The sequence below is a fragment of the Pavona decussata genome, unplaced genomic scaffold, assembly GCF_977016875.1.
Source record: "Pavona decussata unplaced genomic scaffold, jaPavDecu1.1 SCAFFOLD_281, whole genome shotgun sequence".
Taxonomy (NCBI): Eukaryota; Metazoa; Cnidaria; class Anthozoa; order Scleractinia; family Agariciidae; genus Pavona; species Pavona decussata.
The window spans coordinates 61,203-87,997 of NW_028145682.1; the positions used below are offsets into that span (position 1 = coordinate 61,203).

The 26,795-nt window shown below is 37.3% G+C and overlaps 1 protein-coding gene and 1 pseudogene across 5 annotated transcripts in view; both read left to right on the forward strand.

Annotated features, from left to right (window-relative positions):
- The window catches only part of LOC146455207 (uncharacterized), a 56,081-nt gene that overhangs the window by 3,834 nt on the left and 25,452 nt on the right, over positions 1–26,795 (forward strand). For 2 of the 5 annotated variants that reach the window (XM_085094511.1, XM_085094512.1), the window contains exons 2-8: positions 13,900–13,961; positions 14,275–14,320; positions 15,069–15,142; positions 19,664–19,694; positions 20,163–20,287; positions 23,846–23,875; positions 26,106–26,272. In XM_085094511.1, the coding sequence (XP_084950637.1) occupies positions 13,900–13,961; positions 14,275–14,320; positions 15,069–15,142; positions 19,664–19,694; positions 20,163–20,287; positions 23,846–23,875; positions 26,106–26,272 (535 nt within the window). Of the gene's footprint in view, positions 1–7,648; positions 7,719–11,510; positions 11,685–13,899; positions 13,962–14,274; positions 14,321–15,068; positions 15,143–19,663; positions 19,695–20,162; positions 20,288–23,845; positions 23,876–26,105; positions 26,273–26,795 lie in introns of those variants that run through there. The other 3 variants (XM_085094515.1, XM_085094514.1, XM_085094513.1) reach the window with 3 other exon arrangements.
- LOC146455208 (uncharacterized) lies at positions 855–2,616 on the forward strand (annotated as a pseudogene).

Here is a 26,795-nt window from a genome sequence, read left to right on the forward strand (position 1 = left end):
ATTAACGGTTAATGGGCAAATGGATGAACTTAAGTACAGCCAAGGAGGCCAATATCTCCCTAATTTCAAGGAACATTTATTGAAAGAAAAGAAACAACTAGAATTGATGCATGAGCAAATGGTCGACTTAGAACTGGCTGACTGCTAAGAAAATCAAAAGCAGCGAATAAGTAATTGAAATAATGGCATTACGGTTTTGATTTGTTATGGTCTGCCATAGTTTTGTCGTTAAAATTTCGGGTGTTTCTTGACGGATGAGTTGAAATGTGGTCAGGTAGGAAATTACGAACGCTTTTTTCTTAGTTCGTACTTAAACTCACTTAGTTGTTTTCCTTTGTTTATACCATGTTCTGCGGGCTAACGTTGGGACTTCCTGTCGTTCAAGTTCACGTCCTCCTAGGCTTTGCTAACATTGTTCTTGAGAGTGGTTTAACCTGATTGGTTAAGGATGTTCTATTGGGGCAAAGTCCTTCAGCAAAACAAGCGTGATCTTCTTTGCTTTTTATGTTTGTCTCGGTACAAAAAAAGGCGCTTAATCCTGCCATTTGCGCAAGACAATCATTTTACGACTGCACAGGTGTGTGAGGAAGGTGAGACATTTTTTGAAAGCATTATCGTTCTCCGTATTCATTTAACTTATTTTCCATATCATATTAACCCTTAGCTCTAGAGATAGCTGTTTTCTTCTGAATTACATGGAATTATCTATTAAATCTTGGATCAAATAAGAGAATTTTGTTAGGTAAATTTGTGTATATAAACAACAATGGGAAAAAGTCACATAATGTATAATTATGACATGAGTTCTTAATTGACAATAATATTACCTGATTTATCTGACGATTTGCACTTAATTTGTCTTCCTAGGTGACCTAACTCTTGAAGAAGACAAAAGCACAAGAGCAGGGCTGATGTCAGAGCTTAACCTTAAGTGCAGTTCCTGTCAGGAGTCCAGCGCACTCCCAACATCGTATAGTGTGACGCAGCATGGGAAATGGTATGACATTAACCGCCGAGCAGTCTACCATGCAGTAGAGAGTGGCAGTGGCTATGAAGGCCTTGCGGCATTTTGCAGTATTATGAATATGCCCTACCTTTCTAAGCCTGCATACTACAATTAAGTGGACAACATCCTGGAAGCTCTTGAGGATGAAGCAAGGGAGGATATGAGAAGAGCTGGAGAGAGACTTCGACAGCACATTTTAGAAGAAAACCCTGAAAAAGACAAGGATGATACTCTTGATGCTGCTGTCAGTTTTGATGGTACTTGGGCCAAACGAGGGTTTACCTCATTAACTGGAGTGGTTTTCGTCATTTCAGTGGACACCGGTTAGGAGTTAGATTACCATGTCCTGTCCAAAGCATGCCAGAAATGTGCTCTAAAGAAAGGAAAGGGTTTGAGTGATGAAGAATTTGAGGAGTGGCTATTGGAACATGAGTGTGATATTAACTTTGCTGGTAGCTCAACAGCAATGGAGTTTGAAGGAGCTGTTGTCTTGTGGAATAGGTCAGTGGAGCGTCACAACCTAAGGTACAAGTGGATGGTGAGTGATGGTGATAGCAAGGCGTTCAATTCTGTGGAAAATATTTATGGTGAGATCAAAGTGGAGAAATTAGACTGTGTTGGACATGTCTAAAAGAGAATGGGGAAACATCTGTTTAGCCTGAAGTCAAGAACTAAAGGGAAACTTGCTGATGGTCGGCCTATTGGCGGTGCTGGAAGACTGTCGGACCCCAAAATTAAGAAGCTTCAGAAGGATTATGGACTTGCAATAAGGCAAAAGAGCATCAGGAAGTCAAATCCAACAAGGAGAAAGGTGGAGGTTGCTGTCTATGTAATGGAAAAAAAAAAAAAAAAAAAACAATTGCAATTCTCCATCACAATGTTAAGTCCAACGACCCGGCAAAGCAGCATCGATATTGTCCCCTTGGCGAATCGTCGTGGTGTAAATGGCAGCAAGATGAAGCAACAGGAACTTCAACACATTATGACAGTAACTGTTTGCCTGAGGTCTTTTTTGAAGTCCTGAAACCAACTTTTATGACTTTAAGTGACCCTAAATTGCTTGAGAGGTGTGTTTTGGGAACAACACAAAATTCCAATGAATGTGTCAACTCCATGGTGTGAGTACGGTGTCCCAAACATAAGCAGCATGGTGTTAAAGTAGTTCGGTGTGCTGCGGCTTCAGCTGTCTGCCACTACCATGGTGGAGCTTCCAGTAGACTAAAAGTTATGGAGAGGCTAGCTATTCCTGGTGCCGAGTATGCACAAGAGAGGCAGCACATGCAAAAGACAGTAAAAGATTGAAAAAGTCTAATTTGCAGGCCACGCAGAAGGAAAAGAAAGGCCGTCAAGGCGAGCAAATTTTGCGGGTTCGTCGAGAAGAAGCCCTTCGAGAAGCAGAAGGAGTGACATATGAAGCAGGGGGATTTTAAATTGCTTTCAGACACTCCTGTGGTCAAAATATGGACATAAGGGCCACTATAATGGTTACAATTTTTAATAAATCAACTTTAATTGCTATCTTTAAGTTTAAAGTCAATTTTCTCATTACGCAATAATTTTGTCTTCAAGAAAAGATATCTTGAGAACAATTTATCCGATTGATCTGAAATTTTCAGGGTTCTTTTTCTTAATAAGTTTTGTGTTTTAAGTAGAGGAATTTTCCATATGATGCATGTACTCTAAGTTATGAAGTGAAACACATCTTTGGTTTCCATGTCAAATTCAATCACGTCATTCATGTTCCTTTAAAACTATTCCAATCACGTCCATGTGACTGCTTCGCACGGGTGTTTTTCTTTTAAGCTGAAATAAGGTAAAATTTCTGGCTGAACAGTGAACGAAGAGTAAAAGAACACACCAACAGAAGGGGCAATGCTGAACTCGATCTAAATTTTACAGTAGGGTGAAAAATAGTTCAGAACAGCAGGTTTGAAGCAACAGCAAATTACAGGATGATAGCTTGAAACTTTTGATTTTTACTATTAATAAGCCTTATTTATAAACTTTCACAGCTGATGGTAAAATGCTATCCAAGTCATGCAGAACAAAACCTACAGGTGTATTTATTTGCGTTAAACATGTCATATTTGAAGGTATTTTGTAAATGTCGTATGTTTATAATCTTAACTGTGCTCAGTGGGGAAGATTTCCGCATAACCCAATACAATAATTCTACATGCACTTTGCAACTGAAAATCTATTCACTTATTGCTGTTTTTGGAAGATGCTCAGTGACAGCGGTGCATGTATAACTAATGCATGGTGCTGTGCGGAAATCTTTCCCAACGGTTAAAACTCCGTAAGACCAGGATCCGCTATTTCATTAGGTATCAATATTAATTCACCTGGCCGAAATAGAAGACAGATGTCTTGGCTTCTCGTTGAGCTGCGGAAAAAAATTTTAATTTAAAGTCCCCGTTGTCAATTAAACATGTTAAATTATTTTCAGTGATCGGCGTTAGCGACGTTCAGCGCGCTTTTCAGAAATTATATTGTAAAGGTTATAAGAACAAATCCCTACAAAAACCGAACATTGGGCAACACAACTCCAAATATCACATTTGCTTTTCCTTTGCATATTGAAAGGCAAAAGTGCAGTAATAGAAAGTAGTATATAAGTACAGTTTGGTCATCAATACACGAAGTGTTGATTATACGTTTCACGGGGTAGGGCAAGGGAATATTTAGTCAGGGACGGTGGTTGTTGGGGTTCACGTATTATACCTGAAGGAACTGCTGGAGGTCACAAATTTACTTCATTGCGTGATTGTATGCCTCCTATGCACTATTTTGAACAATTACCACCATATTTCACTCATTAGCCCCAACAGAACTTTACATATTTTGAAATTTCATTACCTTTACCACATGAATCCTTAATTTTGTGAAATTCTGATCAAAATTGTCATCCTATGTAACCCCCAGACTAAAAGAGCAAGGAATAGCCTTCGCTTTTGGCTTGCATTACACGCCCGTTAAAATATTCTGCAAGAGGTCAACCAAAAGAAAAAAATGTAGTTAATAAACGAATAAAGTATCCTTGACATAAAGTTAGGTTGTTTTCAATCCACAACCTCCTTTTGGCAGCTTTTTAACATTTTAAACCACAACTTCCTGTCTCCGGTCTTTGTCAATTCCTTAATAGTCAAAACTGTTGTCAACTGACAGAATATTATTTACAATTTAGTGCTTAGCTCCGTTCAGCCTTATTACTCATAACTGAACAGCAGTAAAGCAAACGATTAATTTCGACTGCATTTCGGGTGTTTATGTCATTAAAGACGGTTTTGACAGGATTATTATTTTGTTTAGTAAGTTACTGATGACGTCAATAGTCCTTTTAAGTCAACCTGCAATGCGTACACATGTTTGTTCCTTCAAGCACGGACTACGCCATCAACGATGATACAGTGGAAGAACTTATAAAACGCTAAGGACAACATTGAAAACGAACTCAGCTGCATTTAAGTGCATTAAACTGTAGCAAAAAAATTGTAACTTGTTAAATGTATTGATTCGGAAATTATAATAACTAAACTGGAGTAACTATAATACTTCAAACAAATTGTCATGCGCATATAGAAGGATTTTACAAGCACATAAAACGTGCAGTAACTCATGCTTTCCTTGCCCTTAGAACATCCTAAACCAATCCATTCAAACCACTCTCAAGAACAATATTAGGAACCCCCTAGGAGGACGTGAACTTGAACGACAAGAAGTCGCAGGAAAAAACCTTAGTACGCAAAACGTCGTATAGACAAATCCAAACAAAAAAAAAAAAACTATTTTTGGGTAGCGTCTAAGAAATAAAGCTTTCGTAATGTCCTACATGACCTACATTTAAATTCATCCGTCAGGAAACACCCGCAATTTTAACGAAAAAACTATGGCATACCATAACAAGTCAAAACCGTAAGGCCATTATTTCAATCTATACTTATTCGCTGTTTTTGATTTTCTCAGCAGTCAACTAGTTCTTAGTCGACCATTTGCCCATGCAGCAATTCGAGTTGTTTCTTCATGAAAAGTTTATTCACAGACGTATTGAAATCGTAAACACTGTAGTGTCATTTGAGATGTTGGCCTGGGTTGACAATGCAACAGTAATTTTACGTATAGAGTATTTCTGAAAAACCCAAGAGGGGTGACCAACAAAAAGTAATTTCTGTATCGAAAAAAAAAAAAAAATAAACAAACAAACAAACCTCACAAATGATTAAGGTGCTTTTCACCTTTAAAGCGTTTTTTTACCTTAACATCTCCGAAATGTTCAAAGGATCTAATTGATCAATTAGAACGTTCCCAGGTCCACGGTGGAATAATTTTCTTTTTCGCTACTTCCTCTTTCCTATCTTGGAATATCCGGTATATTCAAAAATGTCAAAAGATTATCGATTGCGGGCATAATGCTAACAGTGGCTTAAGTCATGCTCATCCTAATTATTAATAAACATTAGCGAATTCAGTTTGTTTATTCCACTGCAAAATCATTTTTAAAAGTTTATTATTTTAAAATTTGACAATTGTCATATATGCGGCATTTGCCCATTGCTTATAAAGATGTTTTTGTTACATACATACATACCAGTTCATGGCGTTTAATGGCAATCGTACTTCTCTTGCACGATCTTCGGCTCTCGGTAACGTAAAAAGATAAAACCTACAATAATTGGCTAAAGTTTTTGATATGTGTTGAATTAGATAGACACCTGTTCAATTTGAGTTAATGCATCACCGGACAGTGGATGAATAGACTTTCTATTTAATAAAAATGGCTGCTTGGAAAAAAAGAAATTGCATTCTAAAAATGGCAGTGCACAAATTCATGAATAAATAGAAGAACTGGTTGTTTTACGTTGAGTGTTATTATCATCATCATTGTCGTTATGCAACATACACTTATTGTTGAACTGGCCAAGGCCAGAGAGCAGAGAACGTGCGAAGTATAACTATTCGATCGCGATAATATGTTTATTGACAATGAGGTCTTATTCAGTGACTGACCGAAGACGTATCAGAGTGTTGAAAATTTCTTCCTGTTGACGTGACTTAAAAATATTTACCTAATTATTGTATCTATTACAAAGAAAATTCTTTAGCTATTCTGGTTCAGACAAGTCAGGTGCCATAGTTTTTTCGTTAAGAATGCGGTGGTTTCTTGACGGATAAGTTGAAATGTGGGTCAGGGAGAGAATTACAAAAGCGTTCTTTCTTAGACGCTATTCAAACTCAAGTTTTTTTGTTGTTGTTTGTTGGATTTGTCTATACGATGTTTTGCGCGCTAAAGTTGTTTCTTGGGGCTTCCTGTCGTTCAATGTCACGTCCTCCTAGGCAATGCTAATAGTTGTTCTCGAGATTGGTGTAAACTGGTTGGTTAAGGAAGTTCTAAGAGGGGCAAGGAAAGCGTGATTTACTTTGCATTTTATGTTTGTCCTGGTACAAAGGTGACGCTTAATCGTGTAATATACGCATGACATTTTTCACAACTTAACTGAGACAAAATAACAAATAAAAAACAGTAAAACAGATATTTCTAAATACAGTTACTGCAGTATAGTTATTATAAATTCCGAATCAATACATCTTTGAGACACTTTAATGCACTTAAATGCAGCTAAGTTCGTTTCAATGTTTTTCTAAGAGTTTAACAATCGACAGTCATTTTATAGTAATAAAACCCAAGACGAATGACCTTCTTAATCGTACGAATCATTAAACCCAACTAAAAGTCAGTAATAATTTTGCTTTCTGTATCGCAAAAATAACAACTCATAAAAATTCTAGAATCACGTTGTCCTAACAAATTATCATGGTGCTCTTGGCCTTTAATGTTCTCAAGCTTTTTCTCGTCCACGGCGTGAAATAATTTTCTTCTTTGCTACAAGTTCCTCTTTGCTACTTTGGAATATCCGGTATGTTGGAAAATTTCAAAAGATTGTCGAATGAGGGAATAATGCTTACAGTGGCTTAAGTCATGCTCACCCTAACTATTCATAAACATTAGCGAATTCAATTTGTTTATACGACTGCAAAATGCTTTTGAAAAGTTTATTATTTTTAAAGTTGACAGTTGTCACTTATGTGTCATGTGTCCCTTGGTTCAGTACACGTACATTGGTTACATACATACATTCATGGGTTTAATGGCATGCGTATTTCTCTCGCACGACCGTCGGTTCTGTTATGGAGAGAAACAAACAAAATAACTGGCCAAAGTTTTTGTTATCTGTTGAATTACATAGAAACCTTTTCAATTTGAGTTAATGCGTCGCTGGAGCAATGGATTAATAGACTTTGCGTTAAACAAAAATGACTGCTTGGAGAAATAGAAATTGCATTCTAAAAATGGCAGTGCACAAATTCATGAATAAATAGAAGAACAGGTTGTTTTGCCCTGAGTGCTATTATCATCCTCATCGGTGTCGTCATGCAACATTCACTTATTATTGAATTGCCCAAGGTCAATGAGAAGAGAACGTGCGAAGTACAACTCTTGGCGATAATAAGTTTATTGACAATGATGATTATTCAGTGACTTACAAACGCATATCCGAGTTTTTAAAAAGTGTTCCTGTTGACATGACGTAAAACTAATTACCTAAGTATTGTATCCATTACAAAGAAACTTCTTAAGCCATTCCGGGTCAGAGCAAAAACGCTACATTTCCTTTCTTTGCTTGATAGCATCTGACTGGACCAGTCGTGATTGGTGAGTTGTTTTACCTTCCTACATTTAACATCATCTGTCTCTTTGAATTTTTTTTTTTAAGAAAGATAGGCAAAGAGAAGACTTCACGTGAACTGATGCTACGCAGTCATAGGAGGAAACTCCGAAAGAACAATATTTTTTTCGGTTGGTGGTCGCGAATTATTTTGAATAAGGCAGGTTCCTTCATTGTTTCCACATACTGTTTAGCAGGCAAAGAAAAGGGAAGAAAAAGATATAAAGGAAATTCAAAAATACAATGAGAATGTATGGAACGGTCATAATCGGCCCAAGTTGGTACTGCATGGTAGTACTTACGCAACAGAATAGCCATTGAACTTTGTTAGATACTCTAGTTATCCACCCGTCAATAATACTTCAGAAAAATGTAGAGTCAACTTTTATTATGATACCGTAAGTTACCAGTCAGGTCTTGTTTTGCGTCCTACTAGGATCCACAGCGGGTCCTCGAAAATCTTGGCATGAATTACGGACGATCACGAAGGCAGATTTCGTGCAACGCCAGTTTTACATGAGTCAGTTATATAAGGAAGTGAAGCTTCTAGAAAAGCAACAATGACTGAGAATGTTTTAGAGTCTATCCTGTCTGAATGGAAGTCAAATTAAAATTCGAAGTTATATCATGGAGAAGGTGGAGAATATAATGTTCGGCTTCTTACCTCAAATTTGCATAACTTTTAATTAAAATTGAAGCAACTGGTGTGTGAATTTACGAATAAGCAAAAACGTTTACTGTGAGTGAGAAATGGACTGTCCAAAGTATTTCTTGACCATTATTTTAAGGGAAAATAAGTCAAGGCGGAATGTTTTGTACCTGAAATCAGCTTGCGTGCTGATCTACAAAGTGCATATCGCGTTTCATTGAAATGTTTGTTTTCTAGTCCTTGGAACAAGTTTTTCTGATTGGTCAGCTCTTGTGTCTTGGAAACCGGCGACAGAACGACCTACTCTTTGCTTTCATCGTTCTTCGTTGGATGAAGTTCAATTCAAACACTAAATTTACCACAGAAACTTAACTTCACGTGTAAATTCTGAAAATCCAGCATGTTGAAGGAAACAACGCATGTCATTGTTAAAGGTCGTGTTTCACACGCGAGATCAGGAAAATTCATCTGAGGTGCCACGCGGGGTACAACATCACTTTTCCTCTGAATAACGATCGACCAATTTCGTATAGTTTCGGTTACAACTAGAAAGTGTACAAGAAAATTCTACCCCTTACGACACAATTCAAACCATCACTGCCATCTTTGAAAAACATTCTAATGGACACATGGTGACAATTAAATGGCATTTAATACAAAAACAGCCACTACCGTGAGAGAGATATATAAAGAACCTTATAGAAAATGAAAAACAATTTGCTAGCGCTTGTTAAAGCAAGACTATAAAGGCTTTTATCAACATAATGGACACACAGCGAGAGTAGCGCAGGTCTGTCAACCTAGCATGCTAGCTCTGAGCAAAGTAACAACTTGGATGTCAGATTTTAACAACCCGAATGTCGGATTTCTACAACTCGGATGTCGGATTTCAGCAACTCGGATGTGTCGGATTTTAACATTTGGATGTCGGATTTTACCAACTCGGATGTCGGATTTTTACAACTCAGGCGCTGGATTTTCAATAACTCAGATGGCACCTATCAACTTCCATAATAATTAATAAACGAATATAGTATCGGTGACCTGACGTTTGGTTGATATCAATCTATAACTTCCTTTTTTCAGCCACAACTTCCTGTTTGCAGCCCTTGTCAATTTCTAAAATGTCAAAACTGTTGTTAACTGACAGCGTATTATTTACAATTTAGTGCTTATAGCTTTAGCTCCGTTCAGCCTTATTACTCACAAACAACAGTAAAGCAAACAAGCAATTTCTAATGTCGGGTGTCTTTGTCGCGAAAGTCGGCTGTTTTGACAGGGTTATTATTTTGTTCAGCCGTAAGTTAATGATGACGCCTATTGTCCTTTCAAGTCAAAGTGAAACTGCAACACTTATACATGTTCGTTCCTTCAAACATGGACTTTGTCATCAACGATAATACAACGGAAGATCTTAAGTACAGTCGAGGAGGCCAATATTCCCCTAACATCGTAGAAAATGTATTGTCACACAAAAGTAATGCAAATGATACCCATTGTTTACAATTTTCGCGTCGGTGAAGAAGAATAAACTCATTTGCACAAATTAAAAAAAAAAAAAAAAACTTAAATTTCTGCATCGGCAAATGGCCCACTTAGAATTGGTTCACTACTAAGAAAATCAACAGTAACGAATAAATAAGTGAATTAACGTAATTGATTTGTTATGGACTGCCATAGTTTTGTCGTTAAAATTGCGGCTGTTTCTTGACGTACGAGTGAAAATATGGGTCAGTTAGGAAATTACAAAAGCTTCTTTCTTAAACGCTACTCAAACTCAAGTAATTTTTTGTTTGAATTTGTTTATAAGATGTTGTTTCCTGGGACTTTCTGTCGTTCAAGTTCACGTCCTCCTAGGCGATGCTAATATTGTTCTTAAATGTGGTGTAAACTGATTGGTTAAGGATGTTCTAAGCGGGGGGCAAGGAAAGCGTGATCTACTTTGCATTTTATGTTTGTCCTGGTAAAAAGGTGGCGCTTAATCGTGCCATGTGTACACGACAATTTTTCGCGGCTAAACTGAGACTTGAGTTAACAAATAAACAATCGTAAAACAGATTTTTATAAGTATAGTTACTCCAGTAAAGTTATTATAAATTCCGAATCAATACATCTTACTAGTTTATTGTCCTGTTTGATACACTTTAATGCACTTAAATGCAGCTGAATTCGTTTTCAATGTTGTTCTTAGAGTTCAATGATGCAAAAGTCATTTTAAAGTAATTGAACCCAAGACGAATAACCTTCTTAATCGTACGAATCATTAAATCCGACAAAAAGTAATAATTATGCCCTCTGTATCGCAAAAATAACAACTCACAAAAATTCTGAAATCACGTTGTCTAACAGATTATCATGGTGATCTTGACTCTTAATGTTCTTTCCTTTTTCCTTTAAATGTTCGAAACCGCGTTTAAAGGAACTAATTGATCAATAACAACGTCCGTTCACGGGGTGAAAGAATTTTCTTCTTTGCTATAAGTTCGTCTTTGCTACCTTGAAATATCCAGTATATTCGAAAATTTCAAAAGATTGTCGATTGAGGGCATAATGCTTCGAGTGGCTTAAGTCACGCTCACCCTTACTATCCATAAACATTAGCGAATTCAGTTTGTTTATGCGACTGCAAAATGCTTTTGAAAAGTTAATTATTTTGAAATTTGACAGTAGTCACTTATGTGTCATTTGTCCGTGGGTTATATACATACATTGATTTCATTCATACATTCATGGTTTCAATGGCATACGTATTTCTCTCGCACGACCGTCGGTTCTGTTCTTTTACGGAGAGAGAGAAACACAATAACTGGCCAAAGTTTCTCTTATGGGTTTAATTACATAGAAACCTTTTCAATTTGAATTAATGCGTAGCTGCTGATGAACAGAATTTGCATTTAATAAAATTGGCTGCTCGGATAAAATAGAAATTGCATTTTAACAATAGTATTGCACGAAATCATGCATAAATTGAAGAACTGGTTCATTTGCCCTGAGTGTTATTATCATCATCATTGTCGTCATGCAACACACTATAATTATTGAACTGGTCAAGGTCAGAGAGCAGAGAACGTGCGAAGTATACTTCTTGGTGATAATAAGTTTATTGACAATGATGTATTATTCAGTGACTGACATTAAGGCATATCCGAGTGTTTAAAATTTGTTCCTGTTGACTTGACGTATGAATAATTACCCAAGTATTATATCCATTACAAAGAAACTTCTTGAGCCATTCTGGGTCAGAGCAAAAACGCTACATTTCCTTTCTTTGCTTGATAGCACCTGACTGGACCAGTTGCGATTTGTAAGTTGTCTTACCTTCCTATATTTAACATGTTTTATTTTTTTTATTTTTGAATGTTTTTAAGAAAACATAGGCAATCTTTGATTGCATGTGACTACATGTGGACGAAACACGAAACCTAAAGGCAAAGAGAAGGTGAATTCATGCAACGCAGTCATAGGAAAGAACAATATTTTTTTGGTCTGTGGTCGTGACTTATTTGGAATAAGGTAGGTGCCTTCATTGTTTGCACATACTGTTTAGCAGGAAAGAAGAGGAAAGAAACAGATACAGGAGAAATCAAACAATATAATCAGAATGCATGAAAAAGATCATATATAATTGGCACTAGATGGTACTACAGGGGGTTGTGATTACGCAACAGAATAGGCATTGAACTTTGTTAGAGTTTGAACTCATAAAAAAAAAAAAACGTTGAACGCTAGTTATCCACGAGTCAATAACACTTAAGAAAAATGAAGAATCAACGTTTACTACGATACCGTAAAGTACCAGTCGCGTCTCGTTTTGCGTGCCACTTAGTTCGCGTAGCGCGTCCTCGAAAATTTTGGTATAAATTACAGACGATCTCGAAGGCAGATTTCGCGCAGCGCCGGTTTTATATGGGTCAGTAACATATGTAAGCGATGCTACTAAAAAAGCACGAATGAGTGAAAGTTTTTTAGAGTCTATCCTGTTTAAATAGAAGTCGAATCAAAATTCGAAGTTATGTCATGGAAAAGGTGGAGAATATACTGTTTGGCTTCTTACCTCAAATTTGCATAACTTTTAATTTAACTTGAAGCAACTGGTCTGTGAATTTACAAATAAGCAAAATCGTTTACTGTGAGTTAACGTTTATAGTGGGATGCTCAAAGCATTTCTTGACTATGTTTTAAAGGTAAATAAGTCAAGGCAGGTTTTCTTGTACCTGAAATAAGCTTACGTGCTGATTTGCAAAACGCATATCACGTTTCATTGAAATGTTTGTTTTCCTGTCGTTGGAACAAGCTTTTCTGATTTGCTCTTGTGTTTTGGAAACCGGCGACAGCACAATCTACTCTTTATTTTCATCGTTCTTCGTTGGATGGAGTTTAATTCGAACCCTAAGTTTACGACAGAAACTTAGCTTAACACGTACAAATTCTAAAAATCCTGCATTGAAAAAAACGCATGTCATTGTAAAAGGTCGGGCTTCAGGCGCGATGCCACGAAAATGCATCGGAGATGCCATGCTGGGTACATCATCACTTTTCCTGAATGATGATCAACGAATTTCCTTCAGTTTTTGACCGATTCTTCGGTTGCCACTAGTTTGGACGCCCTGACGAAGCAGGAACCCGGTCGAGGATTTAACTTTTGCAAAAAGAATTTCCCGAATGGAGCCTCTAAAAATTTGGTTTGACGGAAGTACACAGATCATGTGTATTATAGGTCCAGAAAATTTCACATTGCACGCAGCAATTGCCTGAAAAAGTATCCAAGTGGTCTCTTCGCATGGGCGTTTCTTTTAGTCAGAAGTAAGTTTACATTTCTGGACCAAGAGCGAAAGAAGAGTAAAAAAGGAGCATGCCAACAAAAGTGACGGTGCTTAAACTCGACTTAAGTTTTACAACAGAATTCTAGCCAAATAAATAGTTCACTAAAGCAGGTTTGAAGTAAGAACAACTCGACGATAGCTTGAAACATTTCATTATTACGTTACTGATTTTACTTTTCAACTGAACTATCATAAAGCTCCAATCTATCGAGAAGCATATATTTCCTTCCCATTAAATAAACTTTCACAGAAGATAGCAAAATGTTGATGGTCAGAACAAAATGGGTATACGGGTATATGGGTATGGGTATACGTCTTTGCGTTTTAATATTTTGTCTCAATGTTTTCTTGTAAAGGTGCATGGATAATCCCAACTACTGTGCTGGGGAAGATTTCCGCATAGCCTAATATAATAATTATGCTGCATTTTGCAACTCAAACTCTGCTCACGCTCGCCGTTTCTCTAAGCCGTGGTTAGTTTAAGTGATACATCTATCATTAACGCATGGGACTGTCCGGAAATATTTTCCAAAGGTCAAAACCACGTACGATCATAATCTCCTGTTTCATTAGGTATCAATATTCACCAACCTGGCCGAAATGGACGACATAAATGTGCTTCTCATTTAGCTACTGAAGGAATTTTCAATTTAAGGTACTGGTTTCTCATTAACTATGTACTTATTCTGTTTCCAGCGACGTTATGGCAGAGGACACAAAATATGAAACAGTCTTGGCTGTTGGAGATGAAGAAATTGGTAAGTAAATGAACTTTAGAGTCGATGACGAATGCCCAATGAATGCACGAAAGGAAGAAAAGAATTCACAAGTCAGAACGAGCTAGAAAATGGACAATATTATTAATAAGAACGAACGAATTGAGGAATGAATGAAAGGGCCTTTGCAATGTTTCCGCTCGGTGATGCCAGGTTCCAAGACTTCCGTTGTTCGATTTACGGCTAAAAAGCTTTCGCTGTCATTCAATATACAGTTACTGAGCCATAACTAATTTGATTGTTTTTCTTTTATTTACTTATTTATTTATTTTCATTATTTATTTATTTTTGATAGAATTGTCTGAGGTAGCAGACGAAGAATCAAGACGACGAGATTCAGGGTGAGTACAGATAAAAAAAAAAAAAAAAAAAAAGCAAAAACAAACAAACAAACACTCGCAAGAGGCAATGTTGGATTCTCGGCTATCAGCTAAAGTTTCGGCCATTTCTCAGCTATCAATGCTAGTTATGATGAATTTTAGTTAACTTTTACTTGCCAGGTGTTTTTTCTGTTTAATACACTGTATCTTCTCAACGGTGACCATCTAATTAGCCCAACAGTGTCAAGTATCTTCCGAGGATTTCCGAAAAAACGTTCGCTAGCAACTTATTCTTCTGGTATTAACTACAGAACCATTGGCAAGCTATTTGCAAGTAAAATTTACTACTGACTTTGCTAGGTCGGCAAAGTTTAGATATCTCATTCATAGCCTTCTTAACGTTTCTCTGTAACCAGTTGAAAAACTGCCATTTCTCAGCTGATAGTTGAAAGTTTCCGCAATTTTTAGCAATCCGGTTAACCCCCAACATACTAGAATACAAGCAACGGTAGTTTCTAAGCGATTAAGGGATTATGACCTTCTTTATATATGATGCCATTATAAAATTTTGTGATCCTGTGAGGAAACAGTGATTTTAAAAATAATTTTCTGCCACATAATCCCTATAATTTACGATTTGTCCTGTACTATTACTGCTCTGAAAACTAGACATGGAGTATACAACTGTCCTTATACCCACCCAGGTATACCGTTACACGAAGAAGCCCTGGTTAAATATAATTTGTTTTTGATATCTGCCAATTTGTAGGCTCACAGCCTCAGAAAACAGTGAACGGCCTGTGGCTGTACAAATAGAAGACGTTGACCAAGACCATCATGAGGGTAAGTACGTAAAGAAATGATAAAAAGGCAATCAATGAACGAACGACAGGAAGAAAAATAGAAAAACTTTAAAGATAAACAACTAGTGATCATTTGCTGATGTGATAATTAAGAGCGCCTGTCCGTAAAAATCAAACATATCGCGGCAAGGGTGGAAAATTCGATTTCTTTCATATTTTAATGTCAGATAGGCTAGGATATAACTAAAATCACTGTATAGTTTTTTCGGTGAAATATCCTTTTATTTCAAAGAAAAATGCAAATAACGAAAATCCGTTAAAATCGTCATTTGAGGCGCTAAATTATTACACGGGTTTGAGAGCCTCGCGTGCGAGAACAAATCATTTTACCGCTTTTAAAACACTAAAATCTTTTTTTACAATCTTTAAATATCCGTTTGAAATGATTTTGGGAAATATTGCGTCGTTCTGTGTATGCGAAATAATTTAATTTCGAAGGCATACAATTCACTGCAGTAAAAGTACGTCGTGAATAAAATTAATTTTCACCATGTGCGAAACCTTCAAATCGATTAAGCTTCTGGTGGTTGAATGTTAGAAGGATGGTCTATACATTCCTGTAAAAATTTCTTTGGGCAAATGATGAAGAGCGACGTGAGAGCTTTTCAAAGTCCGTACAAAATGCAAATATTTGACCCCTTGAAGTCGCGGGTCAGACATAATTTTTAGTCCGTGTTCATGTCTTGACCCATATTATGTTAAAGTAAGCACATAGAAAAACATTTCGAAATGTTCTAACCTTATAATATGCTTAAAGACAGGTCCAAATGCCATTTTAGCACGATTCTCTGGTCGTTCGTCGCACAAGTTTGAGCCGGCTGTTTGTATAAACGTCCGATGTACACCAAGCAAACTGGTCGAATACAAATCTTTGATCAACTTTCGGCGCATTTCAACAAGACTGCATCTTTTTTAATGGCTAAGTCATTTGTGAAGTATTGCTTGGTTTACAGTGTACGAAAATATAACATCTGATCGCTGCTAGAATGACAAAAAATGTCGGCTCTTTCAGGATGTTCAGTCTATCTTGCATTGCAGGGAGCCGTTTGTTCGTCACGCAATACCATTCATGGCCACTTTAGGGGGGTGGAGGAGGGTGAAAAATGCGAAAATGCTTGATTACTGAACAGGTATACCCACGGCAACAACAACAATTAAGATCGAAATACCTTTAGTTACGTTCTTTTTCCTTGCTAAAATCCAGATAATTTTTATTCATTCACGAATTCGTTTGTGCGCGCGGGCTGGCTTGTTAGGAGCGTTCGGGGAGGGGGGGGGGGGGGGGGAGGGAGGGTGGATATTACATTTTACGAAAATAGTATCAGTACTTACCGATGGAGATAACTACATCGTTAAGCTAGTTCTTTCATTTTTTTAATACAGTAGATCCTAGTATGAAACCAAAAAAGCGAAGAGAAAAGTCTTTTTTTTTCTTCACGCAGATGACTCCGAATAGCGCATTGCCCGTATAAATAGTTGATAAACAGCAATGAAAGAACGCGCCCCTGCGAAAAATATTGCCGTTCGTTTGTTTTCCTGAGTTATCCTAGGAGCACATTGAATCACCCAATTTTTCATTCCTCGGTAAATAAGCCCCACCCCACGCCAGCACCACATAAAAACCGGTTATTGGAAGGATTGGAACATTTTTTTTTTGTGAGGGATGGGGGAGACGGTGTGGGGTGCTTACTTGTTTTCAAAATTAGATAAATGGAGGGGAGGAGAGCGTATCAAATTTGAGGCCGAAACCATCATGTGGCATGATGATTGGTTTATGAATTAGGCAAGGAAAGTGAAGGTATAACAGTAACTCGAAGGGAGATAGGTTATTACAGGCTGGTTTTATACCAATCTCCTCCCATGCCCTTCCCCACCCCACCCCTCCTCTGGTCCGTAAGTAATACGGCATTAACTAGGCCCTAAGTGTCGCCTATCAGATTGGAAAAAGAGCACTCTTCACATTTCAGACTGCATTTATTAGTCAATATATAGGGGAGCCGATTCTGCTCCTCGCTTGAGTTATGTCAACAGACCGCCATAACCTGTTACTAGCCCTATCTACCTGTCAAGGACAGCACACTCACCTGCAGCGATCGGAGTTATGTCCAGTCTATTAACCTACCACTTACAAGCTGTTATAGAAGTTGCGCAAGCTGTTTAGTTGAGGTAATTTTTTTTCAAGTTTTGGTGAACGGATTAGCATAACTAAGAGGAGTATAAGAAAAATAAGGCCCGAAAAGCTGCTATATCTAACACTGTCTAAGAATAGTGCTAGCCTGCAACCAGTGATAAATTAATATTGGGGCTTACCAAAGATGAAGCAAGCAAGGAAAGACGAAATTCATTAAATAAATCGTTTTTTTTTTTTTTTTGAATTTTGCAGTTCTGTGTTTCAGAACCTAGCGTATGTACTAGTTCCAGGACTAGTACCGAGTGCAGCCTTCAAGCATTTTAGTCCTCGCCCATGCCCATGACATAGTAGGACAACTAGATGCCTGCAATGAGGGATATTTTTGGTTTCATACTAGGATCTATTGCATTTAAAGATGTAAAGAACTAGCTAAAGGATGTGTAGTGATCTTCATCAGTAAATACTGATACTGTTTAGTAAAATCTTATTCCCCCCCTCCCCACCCTCGCAACGGCAACGCTCCCAACAACCATGCCTGTGCGCGCAAATGAGTTCGCGAATACATAAATTATCCGGATTTTAGCAAGGGAAAAATAACATAACGAAAGGTATCACTTTTTTAGTTGTTGTTGTTGCCTTGAGCATCCTCATGTTCAGTTATCAAGCAATTCACATTTTCACCCTCCTCCACACCCCTAAAATATCCAGGACATTGTATTGCGTGACGAACAAACAACTCCCTGCAATGCAAGATAGATAAAGATAGACTGAAAGCGCCGACATTTTTTGTCATTCTAGCAGCGATCAGATGTAATGTTTTTGTGCACTGTAAACCAAGCAAAACTCACAAATGACTAAGCCCTCGAAGAAGATGCAGTCTTGATGAAGTGCACCGAAAGTTGATCAAAGATTTGTATTCCACGAGTTTGCGTGGCGACTACATCGGACGTTTAATACAAACAGCCGGCTCAAACTTATGCGACGAACGACCAGAGAATCGTGCTAAAATGGCAATTGGTCCTGTCTTTAAGCATATTATAAGGTTAGAACATTTCGAAATGTTTTTCTATGTGCTTACTTTAACATAATATGGGTCAAGACATGAACACGGACTAAAAATTATGTCTGACCCGCGACTTCAAAGTTTACCGCGGGGGGTCAAATATTTGCATTTCGTACGGACTTTGAAAAGCTCTCACGTCGCTCTTCATCATTTGCCCAAAGAAATTTTTACAGGAATGTATAGACCATCCTTCTAACATTCAACCACCAGAAGCTTAATCGATTTGAAGGTTTCGCACATGGTGAAAATTAATTTTATTCACGACGTACTTTTACTGCAGTGAATTGTATGCCTTCGAAATTAAATTATTTCGCATACACAGAACGATGCAATATTTCCCAAAATCATTTCAAACGGATATTTAAAGATTGATAAAAAAGATTTTAGTGTTTTAAAAGCGGTAAAATGATTTGTTCTCGTACGCGAGGCTCTCAAACCCGTGTAATAATTTAGCGCCTCAAATGACGATTTTAACGGATTTTCGTTATTTGCATTTTTCTTTGAAATAAAAGGATATTTCACCGAAAAAACTATACAGTGATTTTAGTTATATCCTAGCCTATCTGACATTAAAATATGAAAGAAATCGAATTTTCCACCCTTGCCACGAAATTTAAAATTTGTCTGATTTTTACAGACAGGCGCTCTTAACAATTATTCCACGAGATGAGATGATAGATAGCCAACGAGGCGCGTAGCGCCGAGTTGGCTATAATCATCTCATATCCAACAAGCGCAAGTGGAACAATTGTTTTATTAAAAACAATCAAGAAATATTGCTAGATCTAACTGATTTCGCTGTGAGAGAAGAACCAGCAGACAATTTAATGGCCGCCATTTCTTGGCCATGGTATAATGGCTCATATACCATGGCCGCTCAGCCAATCAAATTCCTCGAATTGCATTATACAATGATCCAGTTTTTAATAATACATGTGATTAAATATTGCGGGTAACTCGTACTCCATCTCTATTTAGAGTGGGACGCTGGTGTCTGATATGGATGGCCTCCTTGATTTTTCTTTTAAAGTCCACGGTCTCCTGCATGGTAAAGGAGTTTGATTCCCTCCCATACTGAATTTAGTTTCTAGCCATTCTCATTCATTGTCCTTTGATTAATTCCAAATTAGTCCACTTCCGTATAACCACTGAACTCGAAATTGCCAACCGAATAGCGCGTTTTTATAAGATTACAATGTCTAACAGCCCCGATTATTACGAACTGCAGGATAAAAGCAAACGTATAATCACAAAAAAAAAAAAAAAAAAAAAAATTCAAAGTGCTTTTATATCATTTTTTTCGCCAGGTCAATCTCGGGAAGAAATGTTAACATCCAAGTAAGTAAAGCTTACGCGACAATTAACCCAGTTTCTGTCATGTTGAGATATCTCGCAAAGAAGCGCTATGACATAAGTTCACCTCAGTTGCGTAATTTGATTTTTGGGAAATTAATTATTAGCTAATTCATATTTAACTTCAGTCGTATGTTATAATGACATCTATTGCAAGAAAACTGAACATTAGTGCTCTAGAAAAGTCCCTCAGCCCCTACTGACAGTATAAACCCTTAAGAGGAACTTAAATTAAACGGCGATTATGCTTTATGCTGTAAATTACTAGATGCACCTTGACACAGGCGCAATCGGAAAATATTTTTCCGAGTGCTAGGTACCTACGAACGAATGTATGACCTTCTGATTACTAGTTCCGATGCTCTATAACCAATTGTTAGGGAAAACAAATAAAGAATAACAACAACAGATTTTTCTCTTTCTTTGATAATACACGCTTTGTAAACATGGTAGATGCACTCAGAAAGAAAGTGAACCAGAAGAACAAGAACTGATTGTTAGAGACGAAGATGCTGATACAGAGAACGGAAAAGGGGATAGCGATTCCAGGAGTGACAGCAGCGATGATTCAGACAGTGGTATGTAATTTAAATGATAAATGATAAGCAGGTATTGAACGATGATGCTCAGAGTTTTTCTTAAATATACTCTTTTCCTCATCTCAACCTATTTCAAGGAAATGATGATAACCGTTTTTTTATATTTTTATATAATGAGGTAAAAACTGATGCTCTATAAATCAACTGCAATAATATGATAAGTTTTCGCCTCGTTGAAAATTTCATTAACGGTTTCAGTAAACTGACAACGTTTATCCGTGCCACCATTTGTTTCTCCACAAAATGACGTCTTCAAGTGCAGCACCTGCAAAACGTTCCAAAGCATAGAATGGGAAACGAGGAATAGTAAAATGGAACTGGGACATTAATACTGACAAGAAAGCGAGATCTGACTAGTGAATGATCCGATAATAATGAATGATCGCGACTAGTGAATGAGTTTTAGAGAATATTGAGGTCAGTGGTAGAGAACAAAAGCGACCGAATTAAAAGTAAAAAAAAAAAAAAAAAAAAGGGGGAGAGAGAGAGAGAGAGATAAAGAAAAGGAGATTTTCATAACTACTATCAAAGTCTAGAAGTGACTGCATGGCTTAAAAATGTGATGACAGCTGATTTGGTGAAGGAAGTAACGAAGAAAACTAACAGGAGTAATAAGAACGTCACAGGAAAAGGATTGATTGGCAAAGCACAGAACACGTTTAAATGCATTTTCGGCAATTACGAGACTTTCTTGTCTGTACGAAATTACTGCTCGAATGCAAGGTTTCATGAAGGACATACCTAAGCCAGGAAATTTTCTCAGTCTCCTCAGTCAAAAAACGCTTTCTATTTGTGGTAAAAATTATAAAAATTATAATAATTAAGGTTTGCATGACGACTGTTTGTGTCTTGCTTGTGGTTATTTGGTCTATCCACCTGAAGCGTTTCCAGGGAGTTTAAAACAATTTAGAGAGATAAAGACAATTCTAGCGAAGAAGAGACTTCTTATTGCTGGAATTGAGAAGAACATTTTCTGAGGTGGAAAATAAAAGTACGATCGACAGAAAAGCATTGATGAAACTGGTGGATGACGTTACCCGAATAAACGCATCGCTTAATTGCAAACAGCTCGCATTTTGGATGTTGATGGATTAAAATTGCTTTTTACTAATAAATGCCCTAGCTTTTTCTTTTCTTTTCTTTTTTTTTTTTTAATATATGAAATCTTCTAAAGGGTTAGGGACCGTTCATTTTTTATGAGCATGGGGGGGCTGGTGGGATTTAGGGGGGGGCCACGAGAAAAAAAATGGCACTAAAGGGGGGGGCTACCAAAAAAAAATGAGTGAAAGAGGGGGGGGTCACCAGAAATAATTGGCTTGTAGGGGAAATTGAAAGTGTTTCAACACAGAAACAGATGAAGAAATTGAATATTATTTCAATTTTATTTAATGCGATTTTCCTAACCACTTTTAATTTGTTTTACATACTGAGGTCGAAATCTGCATTTTATATTAACAACAACTGAGGAAATGAAGCATATCTGTTGGAAAAGCAATAATGAATATAAACTGAGGTAGACACCTATGTTTGTACAAGTTCAAATTAATATAAAAACGTATCAGTCTCACTATTGAATCATCCTTGGGGGAGTAGTTTTCTACAAAGTGGTTGTACTCTGAACTATATCAATAGATTGTTTAATGTTCTTTTTAATAGTACTCACTTTTATAAAGACTGTTGATTAGTAAATTATTTGAACCCAGGAGTATCAGTAGACTCAGTAGTATGCCTAGTGTGAACATCCAGATTAGTTTTAATAATAGAACTGTTGTTGGTGACTTCAGTTGACGGTAAATCTGAGCCGTAAGCCATCTTCAGAAAAGCTTGTAACTGTCATTTTTAATAGCAGTACTATAATATCCAGGCGCGTAGGAGGGGGGGTTCGAGGGGTTCGAACGAACCCCCTTTACAGATCAGTAATGGCGGAAGAAAAAGCACTTAATGAGGAGGTTGAACAATTACATGAGGTGTACCATGCGAGAGAGTAGAATGTCTGCCCTGGTTCTAATGCATATCAAATATGATATGCCTGTCAATTTTGACGAGATAGTCAATTTGTTCGAAGGCCTACACCCGAGAATGATGCAGTTTACCAGCTTGGTGTATGACTATCAGTAGATCGAATAGCTATCAGAACTCGACAGGGCGCGGAATGTACATTGAACTTTCTTGTTTAAGTTGAAACAATTATGCCGTAGGAATGATGTATATAGCTCAAAAAGCTGCTGTAAAACAAATTTGTGATTTGCCTAAAATGGGTCTCAAAATGCAGGAAATGAGGTTTCTGGGAACCTAGATTTTCAAAAATTTCCGGGGGAGCATGCCCCCGGACCCCCCTAGTGAGCAAGATTTGGGGCTCAACGAACACCCCTATCTAACCCTTACCTATGCGACTGATATCTGTGCGTCCGCTGTTTTTTTCTGTTTAATATGACTCGTAATCGTTGATTGGTATGCTTCGATCCGTATTTTGTTAGTCAGATCTGTACGTGTATTAATTGTTTCTACTCGAAGGGGAGTAATTTCACGTTAACCATTTGCTTGATTAATTTTTATAGTTTCTTTGAGAATCTAAATGGAAATTTAGGGTTTGTCGTTGCCGTAAACGTGTTGCTATCTATAAAACGTTTTTTTAAACAAGAGAAATCTTTACCTAAGAGAACGGTTACTTGTTAATAGTACTGTAAAGAAATCACAGTAACAATTACGTTTATCTTTGATATAACAGTACATAAGCGTTTTGTTAAAGTTAGGAGTATGATTTGTTTCTGGTTGGGCGGGAGGGGGGGGGGGGGTCATCAGAAAAAAATAGTTCTGCTGGGGGGGGGCCATGTGGAAAAAAATTGCATGCTAGGGGGGGGGTCATACAGTTTCGTAGTGGCAATTAACCAAATCCCACCAGCCCCCCCCTGCTCATAAAAAATGAACGGTCCCTTAAGTCTGTCCCTAAGGCGCCGAATTTGTCGTAAATGTATATTACGTCCATAAGCACAGTAGTCCGTCCTTTTCAGAATTTAATGTTCGAGAAAATGCATTTTGGAATAACGGCGATGGTTTTAGATCGTTTGAGAACATTCCAGACTCTTTTTATGCGATCTAATTAAGCTGAGACTTTACTTCAGTTAATAGTTGAAAATATTGCACAAAATTTTAAGAATTTTACGGTGCATTCCTTTTCGCGCAACATTGTTGCCCCATTACTGATCATTTGACTGTACTCTACAAAGTAGTTTTATTTACAATTGGTAATATTTACGAAGGGATGCATTTTTTACTCTCTCTTGGGAAGATCACCGGGTTTGTAATGGGTAATAAGCATATGGAGCGAATAAGGCATATTATGCCTCTTACAGTCTGATCCCAATTTGTCTTATAGACGAGATAATTGTTTTCAATAATGCCTATCAAACAGTAACAGGTGCAACTTCACTTTTGTCTTAAAGCAAACTTAACGCTGTCAGTGAAACATCGAAAGAGACTTCATTTTCATGACGTCTTATTTTAATTTTTTTTTTCTTTTACTTTTCTGTACAACAGATGGCTTCTGGGACTGGATGTACTGGAGAGGTAGGTCCCCAATTTGATCATCTCCGTGCTTGGAACACCAATAGTAGTAGCAACGTAATATGCCTTTTGAAAGGTAACTTCGATTTCAAAAGTTTCCGACTTTGTTGAAGTATCTTCAACATCGTTTAGAAATATTCGATAGACCGATAATGGGCACAAATATTTTTAATTTTAGGATTATTAAACAGACTTTAACTCGAAACCTCAAAAATTACCACCTTAAAAGTCCTGTTGCAAGAGCACGACTAACTTTTATTGTTAGAAGGGAGTTAGGTCTTGGGAGATTCTCTTTTCCACTTATTTAAGGCAAGTTGTACTTGTACTTTTACCTTGAGTTCTATTAAGTCAATAGAATCACAGTTCTCAGTTGTTTAACCCTATCTAGACCGGGAGGAGGGGGACAAGTGCCCCTTCTCACTCCATAACTTTGCAATTATAAAGGGTTTCACAGTGACACTTCGAGGGTGGATAGTACGTCTAACAATATCTTCTTTGAGGTCTGCAAAGCGAAGTAATGACTTCACCTCACGTGGCAAAATGTAATAATCGCCGCAAAATGTAATAACGTATTCAAGGCAGATTGTAAGAATTTTTCAACGCAAAATGTAAAACCTTTCTGACGCATAATGTATTAATGCAAAATGTAATAACTCACCAATGAGGTGAATTGTATTGCCTGGAGTTTCATTGCTCTCCGTATTATCGAGGTGTCGGTAATAACAAGGTGTCCGCAAGGCGGAAGTTGACCGTAAATGGAAACGAAACAATAACACCCATCCAATATCTTCAAAGTATAACGGAACGCAACAATAACCTTTAGTCGTTGATACTTTAGCTTTCATTTATAAAATACTTCAAACAAACTCAAGTCGAATTAACAAGGATATCCTGTTCATGAGATCTAGGGCGGAAGATTATCAAAGGCGTTTCGCCCTGATATAACTACAGTCAAACCCCTTTATTACGGACACCAAGGGGACAGGAATATGCGTCCGTATCGTAGAGGTGTCCGCTTTAGAGAAGTAGGCTTTATATGGATTTCGGTCTCTCAGGGACCAAGTGAACCGTCCGTAATAGAGAGGTGTCCGTATTATAGAGCTGTCCGTAAGGAAAGGTTTCACTGTACCCGATTCAGATCTACAGAGTTTTTAAACTGAGTCTCTTTATTCCTGTTATGTATTTTTTTTTTTAAATTCAAAAGTGGTTGTTTTGAATAAGCGTAGCATCAACAAAGTCACATTTAATAAGTTCCACAATAAGAAGATACGGTAAAAAAACATCAGTCCCCCGATCTGAAACTTTTAAGAGTTGAGAATAAAACCTGCACACCTGTTATTCAATTTATACATAGGTGAACGTACACTGAATCATGATACTGATTTCGAAATACCATTCACCTCATTCGTGAGTTATTACATTTTGCATTATTAAATTATGCGCCAGAAAAGTTCTTACATTTTGCGTTGAATACGCTATTACATTTTGCGTCGATGTTATTACACTTTGCGGCGATTCTTATTACATTTTGCGACGATTATTACATTTTGAGGCGTAACAAAGGCCGTGATTGCCAAATGGCGGCCCTCTTGGTTCCGCCATCTTGGATTTCTGGCGGCGCGAAGATATGAATTTTATTTTCGAGTGGTTAAAACAATATTTTACGAAAGAGCGCAGCGAGTTAGTAAAACAATGTTATTAACACAAGAAAATAAAATTCATATCCTCAAGCCACCGTATAGTTTTCTTTTTTTATTATATAGACCAATCTATCTCTCACCATTTTTCACCGACTGTTTGCAAATACAACCGTGCTAAAGCAGAAAATGACGTCATCAAATTCCCCACGAGTGAGGATATGGAAAATACGCCACTCAGGTCCCGGATGTATTTGCATATGGATTTTCCAGTAAAACGCTCCCGTCTATATAATAATTGCTTTGACACCTCACAGTATGTCTTGCAAGGGGCTATTAGATGTTCATTTCATATTGATTTTTTCATATGGCTTCTAATCTGTGAAAGGAAGGCGGCCAAACCTTTGTTGCGACAAAAATTGCCTGACAGTCGCATGCGTTAACAAGCTTTTAATGGAAGAAGCATCAGCTTATTACTGTGGCTTTTATACATGAACACGTTTCTGGCCCCAACGGGTTACGTAAAGTTGAGGCCGGATAACTATAGATAATGTTTTTTTTTTCTTTTTGTTTTGTTTTGTATTTCTCTTCACCAGAGCGTGACGATGAAGAAAAGCAGACTAAACAAACCGACAAAGAAAAGGAACGAAAAGAAAAGTTATTTAAGGCCATCAAAGAGGAAGAATTTCCCATTGTGAAGGGAATATTGACAGCCAAGACTATAATGAGCTGTGGAAGTAATCCTTTGTTGGTGGCGATAAATGTAAGAATAGTTTTGTTGATTTTATCAAAAAATTCTGGCGAGATGGCGTGACACTTTTAATGTTACATTTTAAGCCACTCCCTTTCTGACTGACATTGTTTTTTTTTAATTGATGAACAAGTAATAATCATGGATTAGTAAAGTGCGTTCAATCTCTAGTGAAATAATATTTTTCATTGTACTGATTGCCCAGAAATATTCAGGGAAGGAGAACTTAATGTGGAGTGTTTACAGGCAGTGTCGTAAACCAGTTGCAAAGTTGAACACGGCAATAAGGTTTAATAGGTAAAGATCTTGGTAATGCACTTGATACAATGGCGATGGCCAAAACGAATACAAGAACAAAATTTAAGAGCCACTGTCTGTAAACATCGAGAATCCGGCGTCAGTCGTGAAATTTTCAATTTCTTCATATTTTGCCCAAATAACCTCTATAGTGAGTTATTTTCGAAAATACTATTCAAAGGACCTGAAGCGCTTTAGTTTTTTCAAAATCTAAGAAAGTTCAAAAAACGCCATTTTG